General features: G+C 46.8%; 3 protein-coding genes across 5 annotated transcripts; 2 read left to right on the top strand and 1 right to left on the bottom strand.

The window, feature by feature from the left end:
- Positions 1 to 589: 589 nt before the first annotated feature.
- Positions 590 to 2,239, top strand: LOC105565950 (SUMO-conjugating enzyme UBC9-B). The gene is made up of 4 exons (XM_012019569.1): positions 590 to 964; positions 1,409 to 1,492; positions 1,558 to 1,820; positions 1,897 to 2,239. The coding sequence occupies exons 1-4, from the start codon at positions 899 to 901 to the stop codon at positions 1,961 to 1,963; spliced, it is 480 nt and encodes a 159-aa protein (XP_011874959.1). The 5' UTR covers positions 590 to 898; the 3' UTR covers positions 1,964 to 2,239.
- An 80-nt stretch (positions 2,240 to 2,319) lies between these two features.
- LOC105565949 (vitamin K epoxide reductase complex subunit 1) lies at positions 2,320 to 5,322 on the top strand. 2 transcript variants are annotated; one of them, XM_012019567.1, is made up of 4 exons: positions 2,320 to 2,746; positions 3,503 to 3,600; positions 4,016 to 4,252; positions 4,724 to 5,322. In XM_012019567.1, the coding sequence occupies exons 1-3, from the start codon at positions 2,562 to 2,564 to the stop codon at positions 4,228 to 4,230; spliced, it is 498 nt and encodes a 165-aa protein (XP_011874957.1). In that variant the 5' UTR covers positions 2,320 to 2,561; the 3' UTR covers positions 4,231 to 4,252; positions 4,724 to 5,322. The 2 variants fall into 2 exon arrangements, with proteins under 2 accessions (XP_011874957.1, XP_011874956.1); XM_012019566.1 differs by having other exon boundaries at positions 4,606 to 5,322.
- Positions 5,323 to 6,119: 797 nt separating this feature from the next.
- On the bottom strand, positions 6,120 to 19,843 carry LOC105565947. Of its 2 annotated transcripts, none has more exons than XM_012019564.1 (12): positions 19,559 to 19,843; positions 15,860 to 16,035; positions 15,150 to 15,186; positions 14,266 to 14,435; positions 13,509 to 13,694; positions 10,289 to 10,504; positions 9,814 to 10,054; positions 9,167 to 9,499; positions 8,708 to 8,913; positions 8,250 to 8,472; positions 7,585 to 8,056; positions 6,120 to 6,744 (listed from the first exon to the last, which is right to left on the bottom strand). In XM_012019564.1, exons 2-12 carry the CDS (start codon positions 15,923 to 15,925, stop codon positions 6,234 to 6,236), a joined length of 2,661 nt encoding a protein of 886 aa, XP_011874954.1. In that variant the 5' UTR covers positions 15,926 to 16,035; positions 19,559 to 19,843; the 3' UTR covers positions 6,120 to 6,233. The 2 variants fall into 2 exon arrangements, with proteins under 2 accessions (XP_011874954.1, XP_011874955.1); XM_012019565.1 differs by lacking the exon at positions 19,559 to 19,843 and adding an exon at positions 18,204 to 19,421.
- Positions 19,844 to 20,168: the final 325 nt, after the last annotated feature.

Here is a 20,168-nt window from a genome sequence, read left to right as displayed (position 1 = left end):
GTATAATTGAATCAAGGTATTCAAGATTATTTCAAATAGTGACGATTACAGTGTTTTAACAAGTTAAAAAATGTAAAAATAGCATATCGAAAAAAATAGTAAAAAATTTGATCGCGCAAATTTCCACTACAATATGATTTGATTTGATTGCCAAATCTTGGTAGTAAAATATTCACAAAAATAATTTATGGAATTAGAAGGGAAAATTTAGGTTAATATAAATACAGCCTGCAATATAATATACAATTGAAAATGTTATAATTTTTGCTGTTTAAATTAATGCTCTAATTTTTCAAAAACTGAGTGACTGTAGAAATCACTCGATGCATAACACGAACAAATCGATTTACCTTATTGATGTAAATTATAACATTCATAAATTTTATTTTTGTCCCTCAAATTATTGCAGCACAAACGCACGGTGTTCTCAAATTGCGAGCCACACGCGACTAGATGCTGGACTGACGAATCAGAGAGCTGGACAAGTTTTCGGCGCACGTTATTGGCGCGCGTCTGTAATTTAGTCCGGAAAGCACCGTCTGCCTTATCGGCCGAGTCGCTGCTGTTATACGGTCAATTTATCCGCTAAAAATCCCTCCTGCGATCCTAACCGTACGCGCGCGAACGAATCCGTGACGCTTTTACGAACACGGTCGGCGTGTAAACCCTCTAGCTGAGCAAGCGGCTGCACCCTCGCGCGGAACGCTTTTCACGGGCTCGCCTGTCGGGGCATCGGCGTCCGATAACATTTCAAACTGCGTGGCAGGACTGTTCTGCGGGTAGCGAAGCACGTCGCCGACGTGACTGGACGTGACCGAGTGAACGTGGGGTGTCGTTTCGCGTCGTCCGGCTGCGTGACTGTCTGCCGTCCGAAAATCGCCGCGTCGCCGCAGTCCCGATGTCAGGCATAGCGATCGCCAGGCTCGCCGAGGAGCGGAAGGCGTGGAGGAAGGACCATCCGTTCGTAAGTTTACGCGCGTCTCGGGCCGCGTGCACGCGTTCCCGCGGGGACGCGCCATCAGTGCCGTCCACGCTTGGCGCGCGCGGAACGCGCGATTCTCCGTCGCGATTGTAAACAATGGCCCGTGTGGCGCCCTAAGCCGATCAAGCGCGAGAGACGGAGCACGTTAAAGTCTACTTGTTCCGTCTTGACTGATATTTCTCACGCGTAGGGCAAGTCCAATTGTTGTTGTGGAAAGAGACAAAATAAGTTTGCTCTCGTCATTAGTCACAAACGTGTGACACCTGTCAAAGCAAAGTCGTCAGACTCGCAGGAGGCTGAACTTTAACGTTTCCGTGTCGCCAGGATCCCCGAAGGTCCGCGAGGACCTCGCGCGGAAACGTCGGCCCCGCATCCTCGCGTGTAATTCTAAGTTTTCCTTCGCTAACGCCGCATTCTTGTTCGCAGGGCTTCGTGGCTAGGCCAACTAAAAATCCAGACGGCACCCTCAATCTGATGAGCTGGGAGTGCGCGATCCCCGGGAAGAAATCCGTGAGTCCAATCTGTTCAAGGATAACAGGTCGCGTACGTTGGTTATTATACTCGTCATCTTGCAGACTCCCTGGGAGGGTGGCCTGTACAAATTACGTATGATTTTCAAAGATGACTATCCGTCGAGCCCGCCAAAGTGTAAATTCGAACCTCCGCTGTTTCATCCGAACGTATACCCATCCGGCACCGTCTGCCTGTCGCTCCTGGACGAGGAGAAGGACTGGCGGCCAGCCATCACGATCAAGCAAATCCTGCTGGGTATTCAGGATTTGCTGAACGAGCCGAACGTGAAAGATCCGGCCCAGGCCGAGGCGTACACAATATATTGGTATGTACCTGCGAACGCACGCTCCGACTATTAAGTCCGTAGGTGCCAGGGGAATAATCGAGTATGTCCTTTGTAGCCAAAATCGTCTGGAATACGAGAAGCGTGTTAAAGCTCAGGCTAGAGCGATGGCCCCGCAGGAATAAAAAAAAAAGCATAAGAACCGTCGACATATTTAAGATATGTGTATTTTTTGATCTAAACCTTAATTTTTAAGTCTTATAAGTAATTATGTTACAATACTTTTAAAATATGAGGATGTGCCGGCAGAGAGACATTCAAAATACCAGCAGCTGTTAAATATATCATCTCAAGTTCTGTACTAGTATCTCTTGGTATATACATACATATGTAGGTAGATTATTTTAGGATTTACTAAATAATGTAAAATCTTGAAGAGAATAAAAGATTTCGACTCATCAGAGACGCGTGGTAAGACAGTATTCGCGATTAATCGCGATGCTAATGTATACGAGGGAGAGCATCCGTTTTCCGCCCCAGCGAGCCCGAGACGCGAGTGTACGCGACGGCGAGCAAAGTGTTTTCAACGCGTTCCCTCAAGATTTGGTTATCGATCGTCTCTAACGGTCCTCGCGCGAGCATGACGTGTTCGTCACGAAAACATCTCGAGGGTTTACCGATACACGTCCGCGTCAGTGTGTTGGGAGCCGAGAAGGACCTTACACTCGCGATAACGGTCCAGTAGGAGCCTATTGCTCGCGGCGAGCACCGTCTCTCGGCACGATGTCGCCCGCTGGAAATTGCGCCTTGCGAGGACTCGACGCCGGGATCATGTCCTTGTGCGTCATCGGCCTCGGATTATCGTACTACGCGTACGTCGTGGAGACGAGAAAGGAGCAGGACGACTCGTACGTGGCGATGTGCGACATCTCCGAGAACGTCAGCTGCACCAAAGTGTTCGCGTCCGAGTAAGCGAGTTCGAGTGATTGAACGAGCGTCAATCTGTCGTCCTGCAATCAGCCGAACGCGATTGCTCGACGGCCTCGCGTTGTATTTTTATTTTATCGACGAGTCCCTCGTGTTACGTACACGCGAACGTGAATAAAATCCAGGATCGGCGAATAAGTGCAATTCCTGTTGAAAATCCGCTAATATTTTTTAGACGTGTTGACATTCCACAACGCGGCAATGCATACAGCGATCGGTATATAAATGATATTAATGTTAGGACGTTTTTGGGTTACAGTGCTGAAAATCATGATGAATCGATCCGTATGTCATAAATAAAAATTATACAAGACGCCGAGCAATCGAGATATTTGCCGCTGAACAAGTGTTGCGCAAAAAAATGTTAACATGTCCGGAGAATCGCTGCTCTCATTGGCCACTGCATGCTTTTTAACTTGCCAACGCAAATTTATACCGAATTTTGTTTCTCAGACAGTAATAAACACGCCGCTATTTTATCTTCGGTATTTAAGAAAATGCGGTATTCCGGCATAATATGTAATTGTGAACAACGTGAGCGAAGAAGGTGAAACCGGAAATTGCGTAGCAGCAACGACACGACGACGCTCGGCCATGGCTGCTGCCCTCAACCGCGCGAGTTTTTAATCGACGCGTCGAGCATTCGCGAAGAGACCAAGTTCAACAAAATAAAATAACGTAGAATTGTTTCGGGCGAACGTGGCGTGATAGTAAAACGATAACGTGTTGTATTTCAGGTACGGCAAGGGATTCGGACTGTTGCCGAAAGATACGGTGTTCAACATCCCGAACTCCATATACGGTTTGGCATTTTATACCCTGGTTGCAGTTTTAAGTACGTATCCAACACTCGCCCACGTGTGTGTACGCCTTAAGGATCCTAAAGTCATCTGTTTTACACGATTACAGCACGCATAAAAACAAAGCGGGGGGGGGTTCACGACTTTATATGAAGAACTAAGAGAAATGAAGAACATCACTTTACAAGTAATTGTGATTAGATTAGGTGACAACTTCACATACTGATATTTTTAATTTCTCTTCGTTCCTTTTCATTAGACTTCTGACCCGAGTGTTTTAGGTATGAAAATGTTCTGCTTATGCGGCCCGCAACTTATCCTGGCATTATTTTGCGCATAAAAGCTGATAAAAAGATTTACCGGTGCAAAAACTATATTGGAATGTGTCGATAAAACAAATGACTTTAGAATCAATTCTTAACACTAACGCGAAATCATTTTCTTTTTCAGGTATGATCAATAATCACGCCTGTTCGGCCACCGTTGTCGTTCTGGGGATACTCTCTAACATCTGTTCGATATACCTGGCCTATATATTGTACGTGTTAAAAGACATATGCATTGTATGCGTTAGCACGTACATCGTAAACGCGGCGATCACGTTTCTCGCCGTGAAGAAATTCCGAAGATTGGCCGCAGGCGACACGCACAAGAAGATGAAATAATCTTAAAGTGATTAAGTAAAAGGTATTAAGACAATTTCTTATCAATATATCACTTCCTGTTTGGCGTAGAATTTACATACAGGGTGAGTTCGATTTCGTGAACCAGTCTTTCACCAGTCTTTTATGAGAGATGGATTACCGTTCAAAAGTGTAGCCAACTCGGCAAAAAATGGAAAAATCTTGTTATAGATGTTTCAATCGTGTAATATCTAATTATATCTTTCAAGATGCAATTAGATATTACATGATTGAAACATTTACAACGAGATTTTTTCCATTTTTCCCAGAGTTGGCTACAGCTTCGGCCAGTAGTCTCTCATGGTAAGAGACTGGTTCACGAAATAAAACTCACCCTGTATATAAACGTATTTTTAGATAAAGGGACATAATCGCTCAGGTACTCTCTCTTTCATCACGACGAAGGAGGGTCGAGACATTTTTGTCACATTATACAGTGTGAACAATCCAATTGAAATATTTTCTGCATTCACAGTTTACGTAACATTTGAGATGAAGGGTTCAACATGCAACAGATAAGGACGTTTGTTTTTCTACATTTATAGTATATTATTATAAATCAACAGTATGAACAATATAAATAATATCGCATCTATGTGAAATACTTATCTGTTAATAAAAATTATGCTCGGCAACGGACACACAGAATGCCCCGCGATATTTCCTTTCACGACCGTCGTATTTGTTACCGTGATTGTTCGGGAGAGGAAATTAGACTTTCGGTTGCCGAGAAGAAAATATTAATAAGAAGGTGCCGAAGTACAGCGACGCGGAGCATTCTGTACGCTGTACCGAGAGTAGCAACGGTCTTCGTGTATTCCGCTTTGTAAGTTTAATTTAACTGTCGGAAATACGTGGCACGTTAAGAATATACGAAAGATTTTACAATATTTAAGAGGGATTAGCGACTGTTATACTTTAATGTAGTCCCGTACGATCGATTTCAGAGGACGTGACGCTCACGTTCTCGACTCCGATGGATCCGATTCACGCTGAATAATTCGTGATGTCGCGCACATATCGCGCGGTAGAACTGAATATTTTTCTCGTCTACGAATAAAACGCCGGCTATAAATAGTAGCCGCCTGTTATTGAACAGTTTCCAGGATACGTCTGTCTCGACGATTACTACTATTTTTTTATGTCACCTCGACAATATCCCGCATTAAAACGCGTAACGAGGTGATGCGCGATAACGCGGGGAAGAAGTCGGTTGTTCAACGAGAGTAAACTTAAAAATTTACCGTATCTACAAATATAATAAACAAATGACGTGCGTGGAGATTTAAGCGAGAACCAAAGGCGAAATAAAAAGAGTACAAGATTGCTGAAAGCACGCGTGCATCGGAATTTACAATATAAACAAAAGGCAAATATTATTCATTATTTCACGGAAAGGAAAGTGTAGCTGCCGTAGCTAAAAACTGCATGTGGCAACTAAATTTCAGTTGTAAAATATGGATCTACTATTTAGTTGCGATAACTAAATATTTTGCCACTGTGCCTATCCCAGGGAGAAATGATTCGTCATCGGCACCGTCAAATTGATGTCGATATCGTTCGACGAGTCATCTCTCGCTGGGATTGTATTAGGTGCGACAACATACCGTTTGCTGTGGCTTAGAAGTTTATCGTTACGGCAGCAAAATATTTGTAGCGAACCATGATTAGCTACGGTAGCGAAAATTTGTTTTCAGTGTTGATCAGACTTCTCGCTTCTCGCTTAAGTCCCAGTCTACAATAGATGATTTAAGCCCTAAGCTTTAAGAAATTGGCCAATCACGGTCAAGTATGAGTAGAATGCGCGACTGTGATTAGTCAATTTCTTAAGGCTTAGGGCTTAAATCTCTATTGTAGACTGGGACTAAGACTTGCACCGCTCTGGGACGCTCGTCGGGCACGCGTGTTTACGGGGAGGGAGGGTAGGATAGCGCAATTTAACGTCCAACAGAAAGGGTATACGATTTATTATGTTATTAGCCACCTCAGTATTTGCCATCTCTCAATAGGTCCCTGTTACTACGGCTGATGCTGGCGAGAATGCCGGGGCTCTTGAGCGGCGGCGTCTCGTCCAGGCGGTTCAGGTGCAAATTGGAGGTATACGGTGCGCGGGTCGGCGCCTCGACGCCGTTTCTGTCGGCCTCGACGTTAAAGCTCTTGCTGCGTGACAGCGACGACTTGTACGTCCGTTCGGGTTTCGGGGGCGCCTGGAGCGTGCCGTACGCCGGCGTCACGTTCACCTTGGGCGACGTACTCACCGTGTTCTTGATCGATATGTTGATCATGCTACTGTGCTGGCTCATCTTGCCGGGCGCGCCGTACCTGCCGACGCTCGCCTGGTGCCGCCTGGTCTGCGAGCGTGCCGGTTGTCCAGCGGCAGCGGAGTGCAGGCTCCGCGGTAACGTCTGGATGGACCGGAAATGCTCCTCCCTCACGTGATCGCCGACCAGTCTGCTGGTGGACTTGCTAAACCTGCCGAGGGAGCTGGAGGCGACGCTGAAACGCGGTCGTTTCCGAAAGGTGATTGCCGAGTCGTTGCGGGCTTTCTCTCGTCGACGTTTGTGCGGCGACGATCGAATGAGCCTACCGAGCCGATATATACGTTCGTTTTCCCTTCATGCGTCCCTTCATGCAGCCTTCACCCGAAATCGAAGCGCGGATTCGCCGTGAGATGCGACTTAAAGATACCCAAGCGGCCCCCGATTTAGACGTTCGCACTTTGGCTCCTGAAGCTTGTACAACTAACTCGGCCTTTGGCGATCGTGCGGCATGAGATAGCGCAAGTAGTTCGTCGGCTATTCACGATGGCAGATTCCGATCGTGAGACAAATTTCCACTGACGATACGAGAAAGCGTGAAATATCTTCGAAACGCTATGCCATTTCTAGCAAACACTTCATGCATAGGTAGATCTGGAGAGTGTCCCGAATTAAATTAGATCCCTCGCACTCGAAATCAATTTTCCCTCGGTGAAAATCACCATCCATAATTCTCTACCATTCTTCTTTACACATGTCTTTAAGTCCAAAGTGAATACCGTTTGACGTTAAAAACATATCCGATCAGTTTTCTCAATGTAATCCACAAAGACCCACTTATAAGCCTGAATTAGTAACTCGTGAAGATGCCAATCGAGAAGAAAACAGACACGAGAAAGGCAGGAGACATAATATCTTACAAGAGACAATCACTGTACAGTGTGTTATGTGAAGATATTTCAGTAAGCGCGACAACGATAAGGGGCAGTATCAATCGGAGCGCGGTCTAACGCAGAACAACTTATCAATCAAAATTTGTCTCGCTCTCGCTACGTCGTATATCGGGTACTTCGATTACCTGCACTCGGAATCTACGGCAATTTTACCGGAGCCGCGCGGTCTTCCGTGTCGCAGCCGGTCTCTGTCCTCCTCGTATCCTTTCTCACGGCCGTAGATGCTGCCGCCGAAAGGATCCTCGCCCAAGTAGTACCTCTGCAAGGGCGGCGGCGTGGACTCGCTGCGTTGCCATTGCTCCTGGACCCCGTGATCGGTCGCCCGGGTGACCGTCTTCCTGACCTTGTTCGACGCGTTCCGCGGCGATCGCGGCGGTCTCTCTGGCGGCCTGTCTTCTGTTGCGTCCCTTTCGCTGACGAAAGGGATGTTCCTGTCGATCACGTTGTATTGCAAATAGGTCGGCCCGTTGTCGTCGGTCTGCGTCAATTGCGAGGTCGAGCCGCTTCCCCGTTTGTTCTTCCTCTCCGTGCTGGCTGACCGTAATTTGCCCACCAGCTTCCGAAAGGACTCGCCGATCTTGTACTTGGTCCCATGACCTGTGAGTACATTTACAATGTTTTATAAGATAGTGCAATGATAGTGTCGACGCTTTTATTAATTTCCTTGTAGCTTCATCGTAATTTAATTGGAAAGTTTTTTAATTGAAGTCTTAAATAATCATAAATTTATAATAGAGTATTTTAGTGGCTCATTGCTTCTATCTTGAAGTAATTGCGAAAGAAGACTTGCTCTTTGACGTTCTCGAACTATCCGATTTCTTCTCCTCGCGACCGTTTATCGGCGATTTCGGTGAGATTGATCGCGATCTCGGCGAGGTACTTCTGTAACCGCGTTCGGGTGTCTGTGCTTGAACGTCGCGGTTACGGCTCTCCCAGGTTCTTTGCACCACGTGTACCGGACTTGAGGTACGACCCGGCTCGCTCGAGTTGATTTTTTCTTCGGATTTTGTCCACTACAAGAAGATTTCGTATGAAGAGTAATTTATATAACAAGTTTATAGGCACATTAATTAGAAATTTAGTAAATTTACAGCTATGAATTATACTTGGTAATAAGAACAAATATGAACAGCAAATTTACGGGATATAAACACTCTCTCTCTCGAAATTTGTACCGCATTTGTTAATAATATTACATACTTTGTCGTACAATTTTCAACGTTGTTTCCAAAAACAAAAAGTTCTCACCTGTTCCTTCGATCGTCGACGTATCGGTGGGGAAGGTGTACGTTGCCGTTCCTCGGCAGGATCCTGATATTCGCGTTGGAACGACTCGTAGCTTTTCGAATACGATGATTCAACTTGATTTCTCTTATGCCCGTGGAAATGTCCGTTGGCACGTGGAGGTTCCGCATACCGGACTGGAGAGTTCGATCGCGCATGATTTTGCTTCTCTGTGTAGAATACATTAATAATCACGTCATCTCGAATTCGTGTATAGATGAATACTTGCGATAAAGTTGTGGCGCAGGTTGATTACTCTCTAAACTTCATATAATGCTCAGTATGTCTCTATTATTTCTCTGCCTTTTAAGGAAAAATTTACCAAGTATAATTGTCCATTTTATTGCACAAAGATATAACGTTGTAATACGGAGATTAATTGTTTCGAATCAACACTCAAAAGGTTTTTATTAAATTTCATACCCTTCCCTTGGTATCGTTCCGACCACTCGCTGATTCCATGAAAATATCCTGAAGGCGAATCCGACTCTCGGTCACGTCGCTGATTACGGCTTACATTCTGATAATCGCGCTCCTTCGGCGTGCAGGATTTCATGGTGACATTGATGTAGCTCGTGTTAGCACTGGTTGGAATAGGAGAGTCGTCGGCATCGAGAGAACCGTGCGAAGAGCGCGAATCGCTGCCGAAATGGCTCTCCAGCCACTTCGACGTTTCGAATTTTCTCGCCTCGTCCTCTTCCTCAAGATCCAGCGGTTTCTTTGTCAGAGCATCCTTTCGAGCGGCATCCGAGAAACCTGTCACAATTAGCAATGATTGTCTGGAGAAGGAAAGCGCATCGGTGGTAGCGTATCACATTTTTTCAACGTTTTCTTCAACTTCAGTCCCTCACAGTCGAGATAGCAAAGCCAACGTTCGTTGAATACCAAATGTATCTTATTGCAGATAGTGCAGCCGCTTTAAGAGTGGAAGAGGAATGCAGTCAGTTTATCTCGGCAGTCAGATTTTATACTTTAGCACCGTTCATGATTATCCTGATTGACCTCCTGGTCAACCGTTCGTAAACATGTGGAACGCAGCGATAGAAAATCAATGGAGAAAGGCGACGTACCGGGATACTTGTGAAAACGAGTCGTCCGCATGCCCGTCGGTGATGGTGACCAGTCGCCTATTCGTTCTCCTTCGGTTGTCTCTGCGACGTAGCGCATTTCTCGGCCGACTCTCTCGCCGGCCGAGATGTAGTCCACCACGTCCTCTTCCCGCTTCTTCACGTATCTCTGCGAGCTCTCCTTCTTCGTCTCGGAGGCGTCGTCGTCGTTCTTCCCGTCGTCCGGGACCTCGTCGTCTTTAATCTGAAGCGAAAACGAACGCGTATATTTGCAACCACTTCCCCAACTTGGATGGTATTGAAGTTGTACGAAATTATGTACCAATTATTAGTATCATTAACGGTAAATGTTGTGTACAATTAACTATTCTTTAACAAAGCTAAAATTGGTGTAAAATTAGCGAAGGTAATTCGAGACGAGATGGGGAAAAATGATGGCGGGAGTATATTAACCAGTTTTTGCCGTCGCGACGCTCACCTCTTCGTGCTCGACCGTTCGCTTCTTCTCGGTAACGATTAATCCATCAGCCTTCAGCTCCTTTTTCTCCAAGGTCTTCTCGGTGTCGATGACTTTGTTTGACCTAGTCGTGTGCTGAATGACCCGTGGACCGGACTGCGGTGCTAACTGTTTCGAGGACTCGGCAAGAGCCACCCGCAAGTCACCCCTGTTGTTACGCACCGCCTTCTGGTACGCCTGCAAACCAGATGTGGTCCGCATTAACCCTCAGACACCCCGCGATCAGCTATCATCCCCGCAAAACACATCTTCTCTTGTATACGCTGTATAGGTAAGTCCCCTATTACGCGATAAACTCCTAATATGAGATAGCGGGTTTTCAATATCCAATTTCGCAGATCTTGTTTCGCAACGATTACACGCACGATCTAACGATGAATTTTCCACTAAACCGATTTCACTCCAAGGGCAATAAACTCTCGTGGCGCAACCAACGGATGTTGCCTATTGATTTAGCACCCCGCTATCTCATATTAGGAGCATGTCTCGTAATAGGGGACACTTCTCTATCTCAAAATTTTGTCAGGCTAAATTGACTAGCCAGGCTGTTTTCCCCTTTCTTTCGCTAAAATGTATTGCTTTTGAAAAGGGATGCGACGCTCAAGGCAGCTGTAACTGAGCGCGCGCGTGTGTGTGTGTGTGTGTGTGTGTGTGTGTGATCGTATATTAGCTACGTAAAAGTATTATAAATGAGAGCGAAGACGTGAGAAACCAGAAAGTTATCGTGATCTGCAAGCTTTAATTAAGAAACATTTATTTTAATTACGCAGGTAACATCTAGATTACTTAAACTTAATAGAAACGCGACGACAACGATAATTATCGGTTGCCGCTCTTTCGTCTCATCTAAATAAGGCATTCTGCGATAATTACTCAACAAAGATTCATCATGTTTCAATACCCAACAAACGCGTGACGGTATATTAAACGTTATTAAGCGTTTATTAAACGCAGTTAAAAGTTAATACAAAAGTGATATAATTATACCGCTTTTATACTACTTTGCCATCATGTGTTTGGGTATTATCTTAACCATCAATTTAATTTTAAATTCCCCCTCTCTCTCTCTCTCTCTCTCTCTCATTCTTTTTCGCTTTCATTTATACACATTTATGATTTTCCTTTAAAATGCCACATCTAGCAAACTCGGCGCTCGCGGTATCAACTTCCGCGATCCCACCGAGGTGAAATCTACATGTCGCGCGGTTACGTATTAAGAGATGCGCCCGTGCGTGTCGTCGGACAAATAAATTAAAAATTCCGCAAAGTGCCGGTTTACGATGACACGACATAATCGCTGCTCCGAGGCCCCCGTCGAAAGAACGAGACTCAGTATCGGAGCACGCCGAGGACGATGACGAGCATGACGAAGTGTTGCGATACACACCGGGAAAACTGTTCGCCGCGCGACACTATACTTTGAATCGGACCAGTGTCCCGATCTACTTGCAACGGGCGCGTTGTGCACTTCGGGGCGAGTCCGCGGTCCGTTCAACTTGGATCGCGACAATGCGATTATACCTTCTGCGATTATCTCGTTGGAGAGACACGATACGGCCCGCCGGCGCGTCGCGTCCAATTAGGCGATTCTCTTTCCCCGCGGAGCAGCGCGGCCCCGGCGTCTCTCGGCGCGAGGACGACTGGTCCCGCCCGACGGCGAGGAATCTTGAGATTATAAGGGATCAGGACCACACAAGGGGAGCGGACGAATACCGGCGAATTCCAGCGGGGACGACACCCCGCGCCGATTCCGCCGACGAGAACGAGCGCGGGACACTATCGCGGTCGGATTCGCGGCTGATCGCACCCGCGGTCGAGAGACGTGCGGAACAGCTGCTGAGACTGCGGCTGCGGGCATCTCATGGCTCCTTCATCGCCATTGGGTGAAGGGAGAGCAAAATCGAGAGATCATCGACTTCCACTTCTTGAGGTCCCTTTCCCTCCCCCCCCCCCTCTCTCTCTCTCTCTTTCTCTTTGTCTCTCGCTTTTCGCGATCCCCTTCTCCCTCGCTCTCCCGTTCCCTCTCTTGGTCCCGTCAGCGCCGCGTTCGCCGTTTAACTCCGTCCTTCCTTCGTCCTCTTCGTCCCAGAACGATTCGACCTCCTCCGTTCCTGAATCGTTCATGCGCGCGAGAGCGTCTCCTCTCTATATACCTGTTGCCCGTCTTTCGCAATCCGGGTACTCCTCTCCCCTGGTATCCCCGCGAGGTTTGTGAAACCTCGTTGAGATTTACGTGGATCCGATTGCACGCCGCGTAGATTGGTATCGGGGGGAGAGTGAGAGCTTTTTTCCGCATCCCGAGCTGTTCTCAGGCTTGTCTATCCGCATTAACGCGTTAAACGCGCGGTGTGTTATTATGACACTCGAACGTGACACAATCTATTACTATTATCGTGTCAACGTAAACGTCGAGTTAACACTCTTAATTTACAGCCCGCGATTATCGTTAGAAATGAACGCAATGATAAAATAGCCATCGAAAACTGACATGTTACTTTACAAGTAAACGAAGGTACAATGGGATTCTTTTTCGACTATCAGCAAGAAATTCTTTTGATCTCGACTAATCGGAATATTCTTCAATGTCGCCAGCGGAAATTAACGCCAGTGTTTTCTTGACCATACAGAAAATTTATTGCGAAAAATATTACCTCGGCCAGGGTTCGAACCTGAACCTCCCTACATTCTATGCGTCTCACCAATTCGGCCAGCGAGGCATCTTTTGCTTTCGCTTCGAACATTCAATCCAAACATAAGACGTTTCTTGACCGCTATATAAAAACTCGGCCCTTAAAATCTGTATAGAAAAAAATACAGCGTAAGAAGCTTTTTTACGACACTTGGATCTTCCTCGGAGCGTTTCTGGCCCCTTAATTTTCCGCGAGCGACGTCAAGACCTCCCGTAGAGAAATATCGCTCTGCGAAACATGCCTCTTTTCTTCGGCTTCGCAAGTGATTTCGCAATCGACGCGAAGCGAATACCTGGCGCCGCGCGGACCGAATCTCGCCGAGCTAAGACACGTCGACTCGCGCGAGCTATCAGACGGGACGAGTCTTTGGAGAACAAACGCGACCTTTTCGCGAGCGCGACGCCGGGAAAGAGAATGCTCATACGGCCGTGTTCCCCGCGGCACGCGCAGGTGGAATTCAGGTGGTGGGTGTGTCGCGGGTGCATATATACCTCATCCGAGATATCTCCCAACTGCTGACGATCCTCCGTCTCGAGTCTCTCCTCGATCTCCTCGCGGCTCCTCATCACCGTCTCGTTCAGCTCCTTCTGCACGATGTTACCGCCATTTCCGGCCTCGGTACCACCTGCCGCCGGCAGCCAGTCGACCTCCCGCGGTTGATCCCCGGTCGTGCGTCTCTAAACACCGGTTCGCGGACCAGTTAAAAGCACGTTACCGTACGCGCGCCCGCGCGCGATACTACAAAGGCAGCCGATTCTGATACGCAAATGTATGCAGAATCAATGAACAATGGACGCGTGTCGAAAAGAGGAAGAAAATTCCAATTGTTGCGCGTTACGTCTTTCGTCTCGCGATAATTATACTACAACTAAAACGCGATCTGCGATCTTCTTGACTACTTTGTAGAAATGACGGGACAATTTGAACTATACAGAGAAGTCCCATATTATATATGAGATAGCAGATTTTCAACATCGAAATTCAATCACAAATCTTTTTCCGCAACGATTGCACGATCTATCAATTTTCCACTAAACAGACTTCACTCCGGGGGCAATAAATTCATGGTGGAACCAACAGATGATGCCTATTAATTTAGCAGAAACTCCGCTATCTCGTAATACAGGACTTTCCTCTACTAGTAAAATGTACGGTAAAATTTCAGAAAACTCTCACGAAGTTGTCCCACGATTTTCAGGGTAGATTTTAGGAGAAAATTCTCTCCGTGTATACAAGAAACGTGCGAACCTCCTGAGTCGTGTGCTCTTGTTGCTCGACATCTTCGGTCGTGTTCGTGGTGACGAGGGGCCCGGAATCGACGACGACCTCGCCGTCCTCGAGAACGACCTGCCGCTTCACCCTCGTCTCGATCTGCCGCGTGGTGGTAATCTCCTTTTTCTTGCGGGTCTCCCATTCCTCTGAAAGGCGGAAACGGGTATTTTTCAGGCTGACTCGCAACACCGGCATTGTTTCGCAAAACTAATTTCTCGGTCCCGAACAAACGGACATAAAACGCGGATGATGAGTCGACGATGGCGGCGGGCGAAGGCGGTCTTTTGTGCCTCTGTCGACACCGCTGTGAATTATCGCGCCTTTGCAAGCGTCCGCATCAACGTAAAAACAGTTATGTGCCCGGGGTAAACAGTTATTTTTGCGATCGTGATGTTTGCCAAATAGAACCATCACGACTGACGGAAAGGGATCCTCCGAGTTAATATACTTTTCCTAAAAGCATAGATATCTAATCTTTTATTTGACCGAAAGACGAGGGTTCGGCAGGTATAGATCTGGGCCATTCAAATACTAGAAACTTGTCGGTCTGGCGGCTCATAGTATTCAGTCTCTCTTCACGCCGTTAGTGCGTCTTGAAAGGCAAAAGTTTTTAATCCTCAAGATTATAAAGAGATGGAGGAATATTTCACTAAAACAATTCCTTAGGAATGAATTGAAAATGTATGTCTATTTGTTATTTTATCGCGCGCAACAATATGTCTACTGTTCTTCTCCCGTTCTTCTGATTGTGTGACGCTGTTGTCGTTTTAATAAATTCCTAGTTTGCACCCTGGCGGCATAAATGGCCGACAGATCACCGTTTTCGCTCGTGGATTAACATTTCTGTTGGAGGAATTTACCTTCTTTGATTAATGCCACGGAGTTCTCAGGGTCAACCTGCAAAAGGAAACAGTACGTATGTAAATCCGCCTACGAGCGAGAGCGTCGGAGAAGCGATTCCTTTCGGCTAAGGACATTCCGGGGAAGTTACGTATCGCGAGAAGTACGTCTACCGCAAATAACTTCGCCGTAACCGCTTTCTTACTCCATGTTACACGCGACTAAACTCCTGACCGACACCCGGCAGATTCCGATCCGACAGGGACGTTAACGTGGAGTAAGATCGTTCGCAAGATCGACTCTGGCGAATAAACGCGCGAGTGACTCGCGGGGGACTGCGTCCGACACAATTACGCGAATTACAGTCAATCAGGAATAATTAATGGGAAACATTTAATGCGCCGGAGATTTAAGTCGTTAATCGTACACAGAAATTTATCGAACAACAAACTGACGGAGATTCACGGATTTATCATGGCGTGAAGTTTCTTATTCGATAAATTTTGATCGATCCTCCGTCCGACCAACTCTACTTCTTATCTCTCCTCCAAATATTTACGCTGATCTCACGAACTTGCTTGTAAACGATTGGATCTTTTTCGGCAACGTATCGTACATCGGATTTTTCGAACGGGCGCGAATGTAGGCGCGAGAATGTGAACTCTGAAGGAGAAACGCGCGGGTATCTGGGAAAATGCATTCTGAAGAGGCCGGAGAAAATGTTACTCACGAGAATAGAGGAGTGGGTATTCGCCGGTGGACGGGCCTCGTATCGGCGTGTCGAAATCACCTCCATTATTCGATCATGTCTGCCACGTAGTCCTGATGTTCCCGTCGACTTACTCGGACTGTCGTTGCGGGGAGGAACTCAGCTGCCGAGTGAGCAGCAACGTTTCCGCTTACGCTCTATTACAATTATATATCGATTAATTAATTTGCATAACCATAAAGGGATCGGAAAAGCTGAAGCTAGCAGTGTCAATAAAAATGAACGATTTGGTCAAAGATGCCTTCTTCGGTAGAAAAATAACGTTGCTGTTACTTTAATCAAAACGGTAAAGGACGAAAAAGGCTTTGATTGAGGGAATAAAGAGGGAGGGCCAAAGTATCAAAGAGAAATGCGCGCTCTGATCGCTGCTGCGCGAGGATCTTCGGGGGAATTATGTTTTAATAATTATGCTTGTCCGGCGTTGTACACGTGAGATCTCACGGTGACGCTGGAAACCGTCAGCGTCCCCTCGGTAATACGGGATTCGATACGAGATATTAGTCCTGCCGCCCCGAGCGCACTATCCCTCTTCTCATTCTTCCGCTACGTCGACGCGCATGTGAGGAACACGTAGCTCGCGGACCTGCAATAATTCATCGGGAAGCTCGCTCCGCGTGGAGAAAGAGATAGAAGCCGAAGGCCGCGGTGGCACGCGGGCCTGTGGTCCCGACCACCTCGATATGGTACGCGCGATACGATATCGAGATGGCTAAAGACACCACGCACGGCCGGTTGCTCTATGTCCTACATCAATGGCGTAAGTTAGGAGTCCCGAATCTACGGTCCGCCGATCGAATCCGGTCTGTCAATAAATTTCCATTTGTTACAAGAAAAATATATAAAATAAGATAATACATTGCCTTAAGACAAAGTATTCAGATTTTATAATTCTTTTATAACGAATCAAGATTTATTGATATTAAAAATAAAATTTGTTTAATAAGAATGCTTTGTCTTAAGACAAAGTATTGAAATTTATTGACTCATTGATTTACAAGAGAATTATAAAATAAGAATAAAGCATAAGACAAAGTATTCTTATTTTATGTTAAACAATCTTTATTTTTAACATCAATAAATTTTGATTCGTTATAAAAGAATTATGAACCAAGAACGTTTTGTCTTAAGTATTCGTATTTCATAATTTCATATTGATACGAAAAATAAAATTTATTTCCGGCTCCTCGCGGTCGTTATAAAAATTTTGACACGACGTTGTTGTTAAAAGAAACAGGCTGGTCACCCTAGCGTAAATGATGACTTCTCCTACGAGCAGTCCTTGATCGGGGACTCCGCGCGAATTGAGTTGTCTGTTCGTCCGAAAGGATAATTAACGTGTAATTGGAGAACGATTAATTTCTCGTTGCGACTCTCGGAATAATAATTCCAGAAACTGCAGAAAGTGGGGTACTGGCGGTAGAACGAATACAATCCTTCTCCTTGGTATTAAAAATGACAGGCAATATTAGTATGAGAAATAATTAAGTATCTGAATATTAAAACAGAAAACTTTACAGAGATTTAGATTTTTTTAATCGCAACCATTACTAATAAGTCAGATTGCGTATCATTTCTGTAATATTTCGTTGTTCTAATTTGTAGGCGTCATCTGAATCGTCATTTCATCACGAGAGATTCATGAACGGAGCAATTTAATCTGTTTCAAAAGGAGCTTTGCCTACGCCTCTGAACAGTTGCGTCCTTGCGGTTGGAATTACGCACGCGTTCGCCCCACCTCAGCCTATGGACAGGTACGTATAAGTATTTAGATTTTTTCCTACCTTTAGGATCTACGATCGTAAAGTGTGGTTTTAAAACGACTGCACATTAAATGCGCTTAATGCGAATTTTTCAACACTTTATAGGACGCTGCGGTGTGTATACAAAGTACAGCTTTGTTGTATAATCTTTTAATGCGCTACACGATGCCTAACTTACCCAGTACTGCTAATTATAAGTCCTTTAATTGCGCGACGTTATAATTACGGTGCTTATTACATCGTACAATTAATCAAGAGAGTAGCCAAAAATTTTGCGATAAGCCGGTCAAATTTTGTAACAATTAAATTTGATTGTCCAAATTTTTCCGCGCGCTCAACGTGCCGCGTGCACGCCTAGAGATTATCTTGTTTAAAGGTATTTAAAAGTTAACATTCCTTTATTTCTCCGCTTCTCCGCCGTCTCGACGTCACGTCGCGCCAATAAACGTTTCAGATCTCATGAATAGATCTAAGAAGACAAGCATGCGCTTTGCATTGACAACATGCTTCTTTGGTAATCCGCCGTACAACCATCTCGGTCTCACCTTATTGGATATGCGTGTGACGTCACGGATGCGTCAGCGCGTAAAAGCGAATAGCTCGAGAAGTCCGTGACATTTTACGCACTTTGTCCACAACAGAATGAACTCGCGAGGGCAACGGTAAAAAAAAAGAGCAATAATTATCCTTGATGGGCCATTGAATTGCGTCTTATTATTAAGTGATAATTTTTTGTTCCTTATAAGTTGTCCGCATGAATTCTGCCGTGTTTCTTTAACGAAGACAGCCCTTGATGCATACGTAATTCAATTACGCGAACACATTTCTCACAATTTCTTCCATAATTTCACGACATCCGCGGAATGCGGAAATCTTCATCGAACTTGTCACAAATTTCTCACAAATCGTACGCGGGATTAATATGCTTGATAAAAAGGCTTAGTTTTCAAGACTTGAGGTAAACTTTCAATAGACATGTACGACGCAATGCTCCGAAGAAACAAGTCCACGGTCGAGGATGCACGCCTGCATCTCTTCGGAAAGCGTCGAGGTTTCACTAACGTCTCATTAACTTTGAGTTGCTTTTGCGTGGACGCAGCGCGGCCGGCGGGAGATTAAATTAGCGTTAATCGACGGTGGCGAAACTCGCGTTCGTTAAAAAGAAAAGAAAATGGAAGAAACAGATCGGGATAAGGCACGCGCGGGCGGGACGTTGGAGTCTCCGCGGGGCCGTGGCCGGGGCGCGTCGTCGCGGTGACTTGAACGCGTGGCGAGACGCGCGCGAAAAGCAGCGATTTAAGCGAGAGCGGCTAACAAGTGGACGGCGACGCTGGACACGTGACCTCGCCAAGGACGTCGCCATTTTGGCTGAAAATACGAAGCGGGCTCGTTCGATCGCGCACGAATCCATTTTAGGCCCGCTCGCGACACTGACGATCTATCAACCGGGCACCTTGGCTTTCACGCCAAATACAGCCTGAGGTCGAACACTCGCGGCGGCGGCGGCGACGACGCGATCGTTATCGGGCACGGGTTGAACGGTCGGGTCGCGGGAAACCGCGCCGCGCCGCGCGTCTCCGAAATCGATGAACCCGCGCGTTTATCAAACAGCCGGATACCCCGTCGCGCACTGGGAAGATTCTCATCGCTGCTGCCGCGGCGGCTCGTTATGTAACAGGCTGACAATGCCACTCGCGTAATATCGCGAGGAAAAGCCGCGCTCGGCCGATCCTTTCTCGGAAACGCGAGATGCACGCGCGTGTAACTCGTCGGCGCCGCGCCGCGCGTGAAAGAGAGATCGGGAGCGTATAGGACGTCGGGACGGGGAGTGAAATTTTTCGGTAGAAAGATAGGAGCGCGAGCAAGAGTAAGGAGGAATGCGCCGATTGTTTACACTCACCCACGCGCGCGCACACACACATGCACTCTCCGCTCGTTCGCGCCTGGTCCTCGCGGATCGACAAGTCCGGAAGTCCTCGCGGAAATCAGCGCGACAGAGTCTCCCGAAGACCGACGAGTCTCTCCCCGGGCGAAGTGCCGCGAGGAGTCAAGTTTTCGAGTCTCAGTGACGGGAAGCGATTCGAAGGAAGCGAGCGAGCGCGAACGTAAGCGCGTCGCTTACGACGCGCGGAACGAAAGTACTCGACGAGACTCGCGCCGCATGCTTTCGTGCCAGCGCTCGCGATACTGTCCGGCCGTCGAGTAACTCTCTGACGGATCCACCTGGGGCACCTCAGGCTCGAGTCTAGCAGGTGAGGCGCCCCAGAGTGCGTGGTACGCCGCTGCCGCCTGGGACGGACGTTCTTCGAACGCCGCGGCCTCGAGAGACAAATACAGGATCCGGGCGCATCGGTGTCGCCGAAACTTTCGGGGGGTCAGTGCGGACCCTCCTCTCCCTCTCTTCTTTCTCTCTCTCTCTCTCCCTCCCTCTCCTGCGGTCTCCTAAAAAGGAACGTCCCGGACGATGCGCGTTTAAGTGGACCAGGGCTTGCCACGAAAGTGCGAATAGC

The sequence above is a fragment of the Vollenhovia emeryi genome, unplaced genomic scaffold (assembly GCF_000949405.1).
Source record: "Vollenhovia emeryi isolate VEMERY1.0 unplaced genomic scaffold, V.emery_V1.0 DF939148.1, whole genome shotgun sequence".
In the NCBI taxonomy this organism is placed as follows: Eukaryota; Metazoa; Arthropoda; class Insecta; order Hymenoptera; family Formicidae; genus Vollenhovia; species Vollenhovia emeryi.
This window is presented reverse-complemented; position numbering and strand designations above follow the sequence as displayed.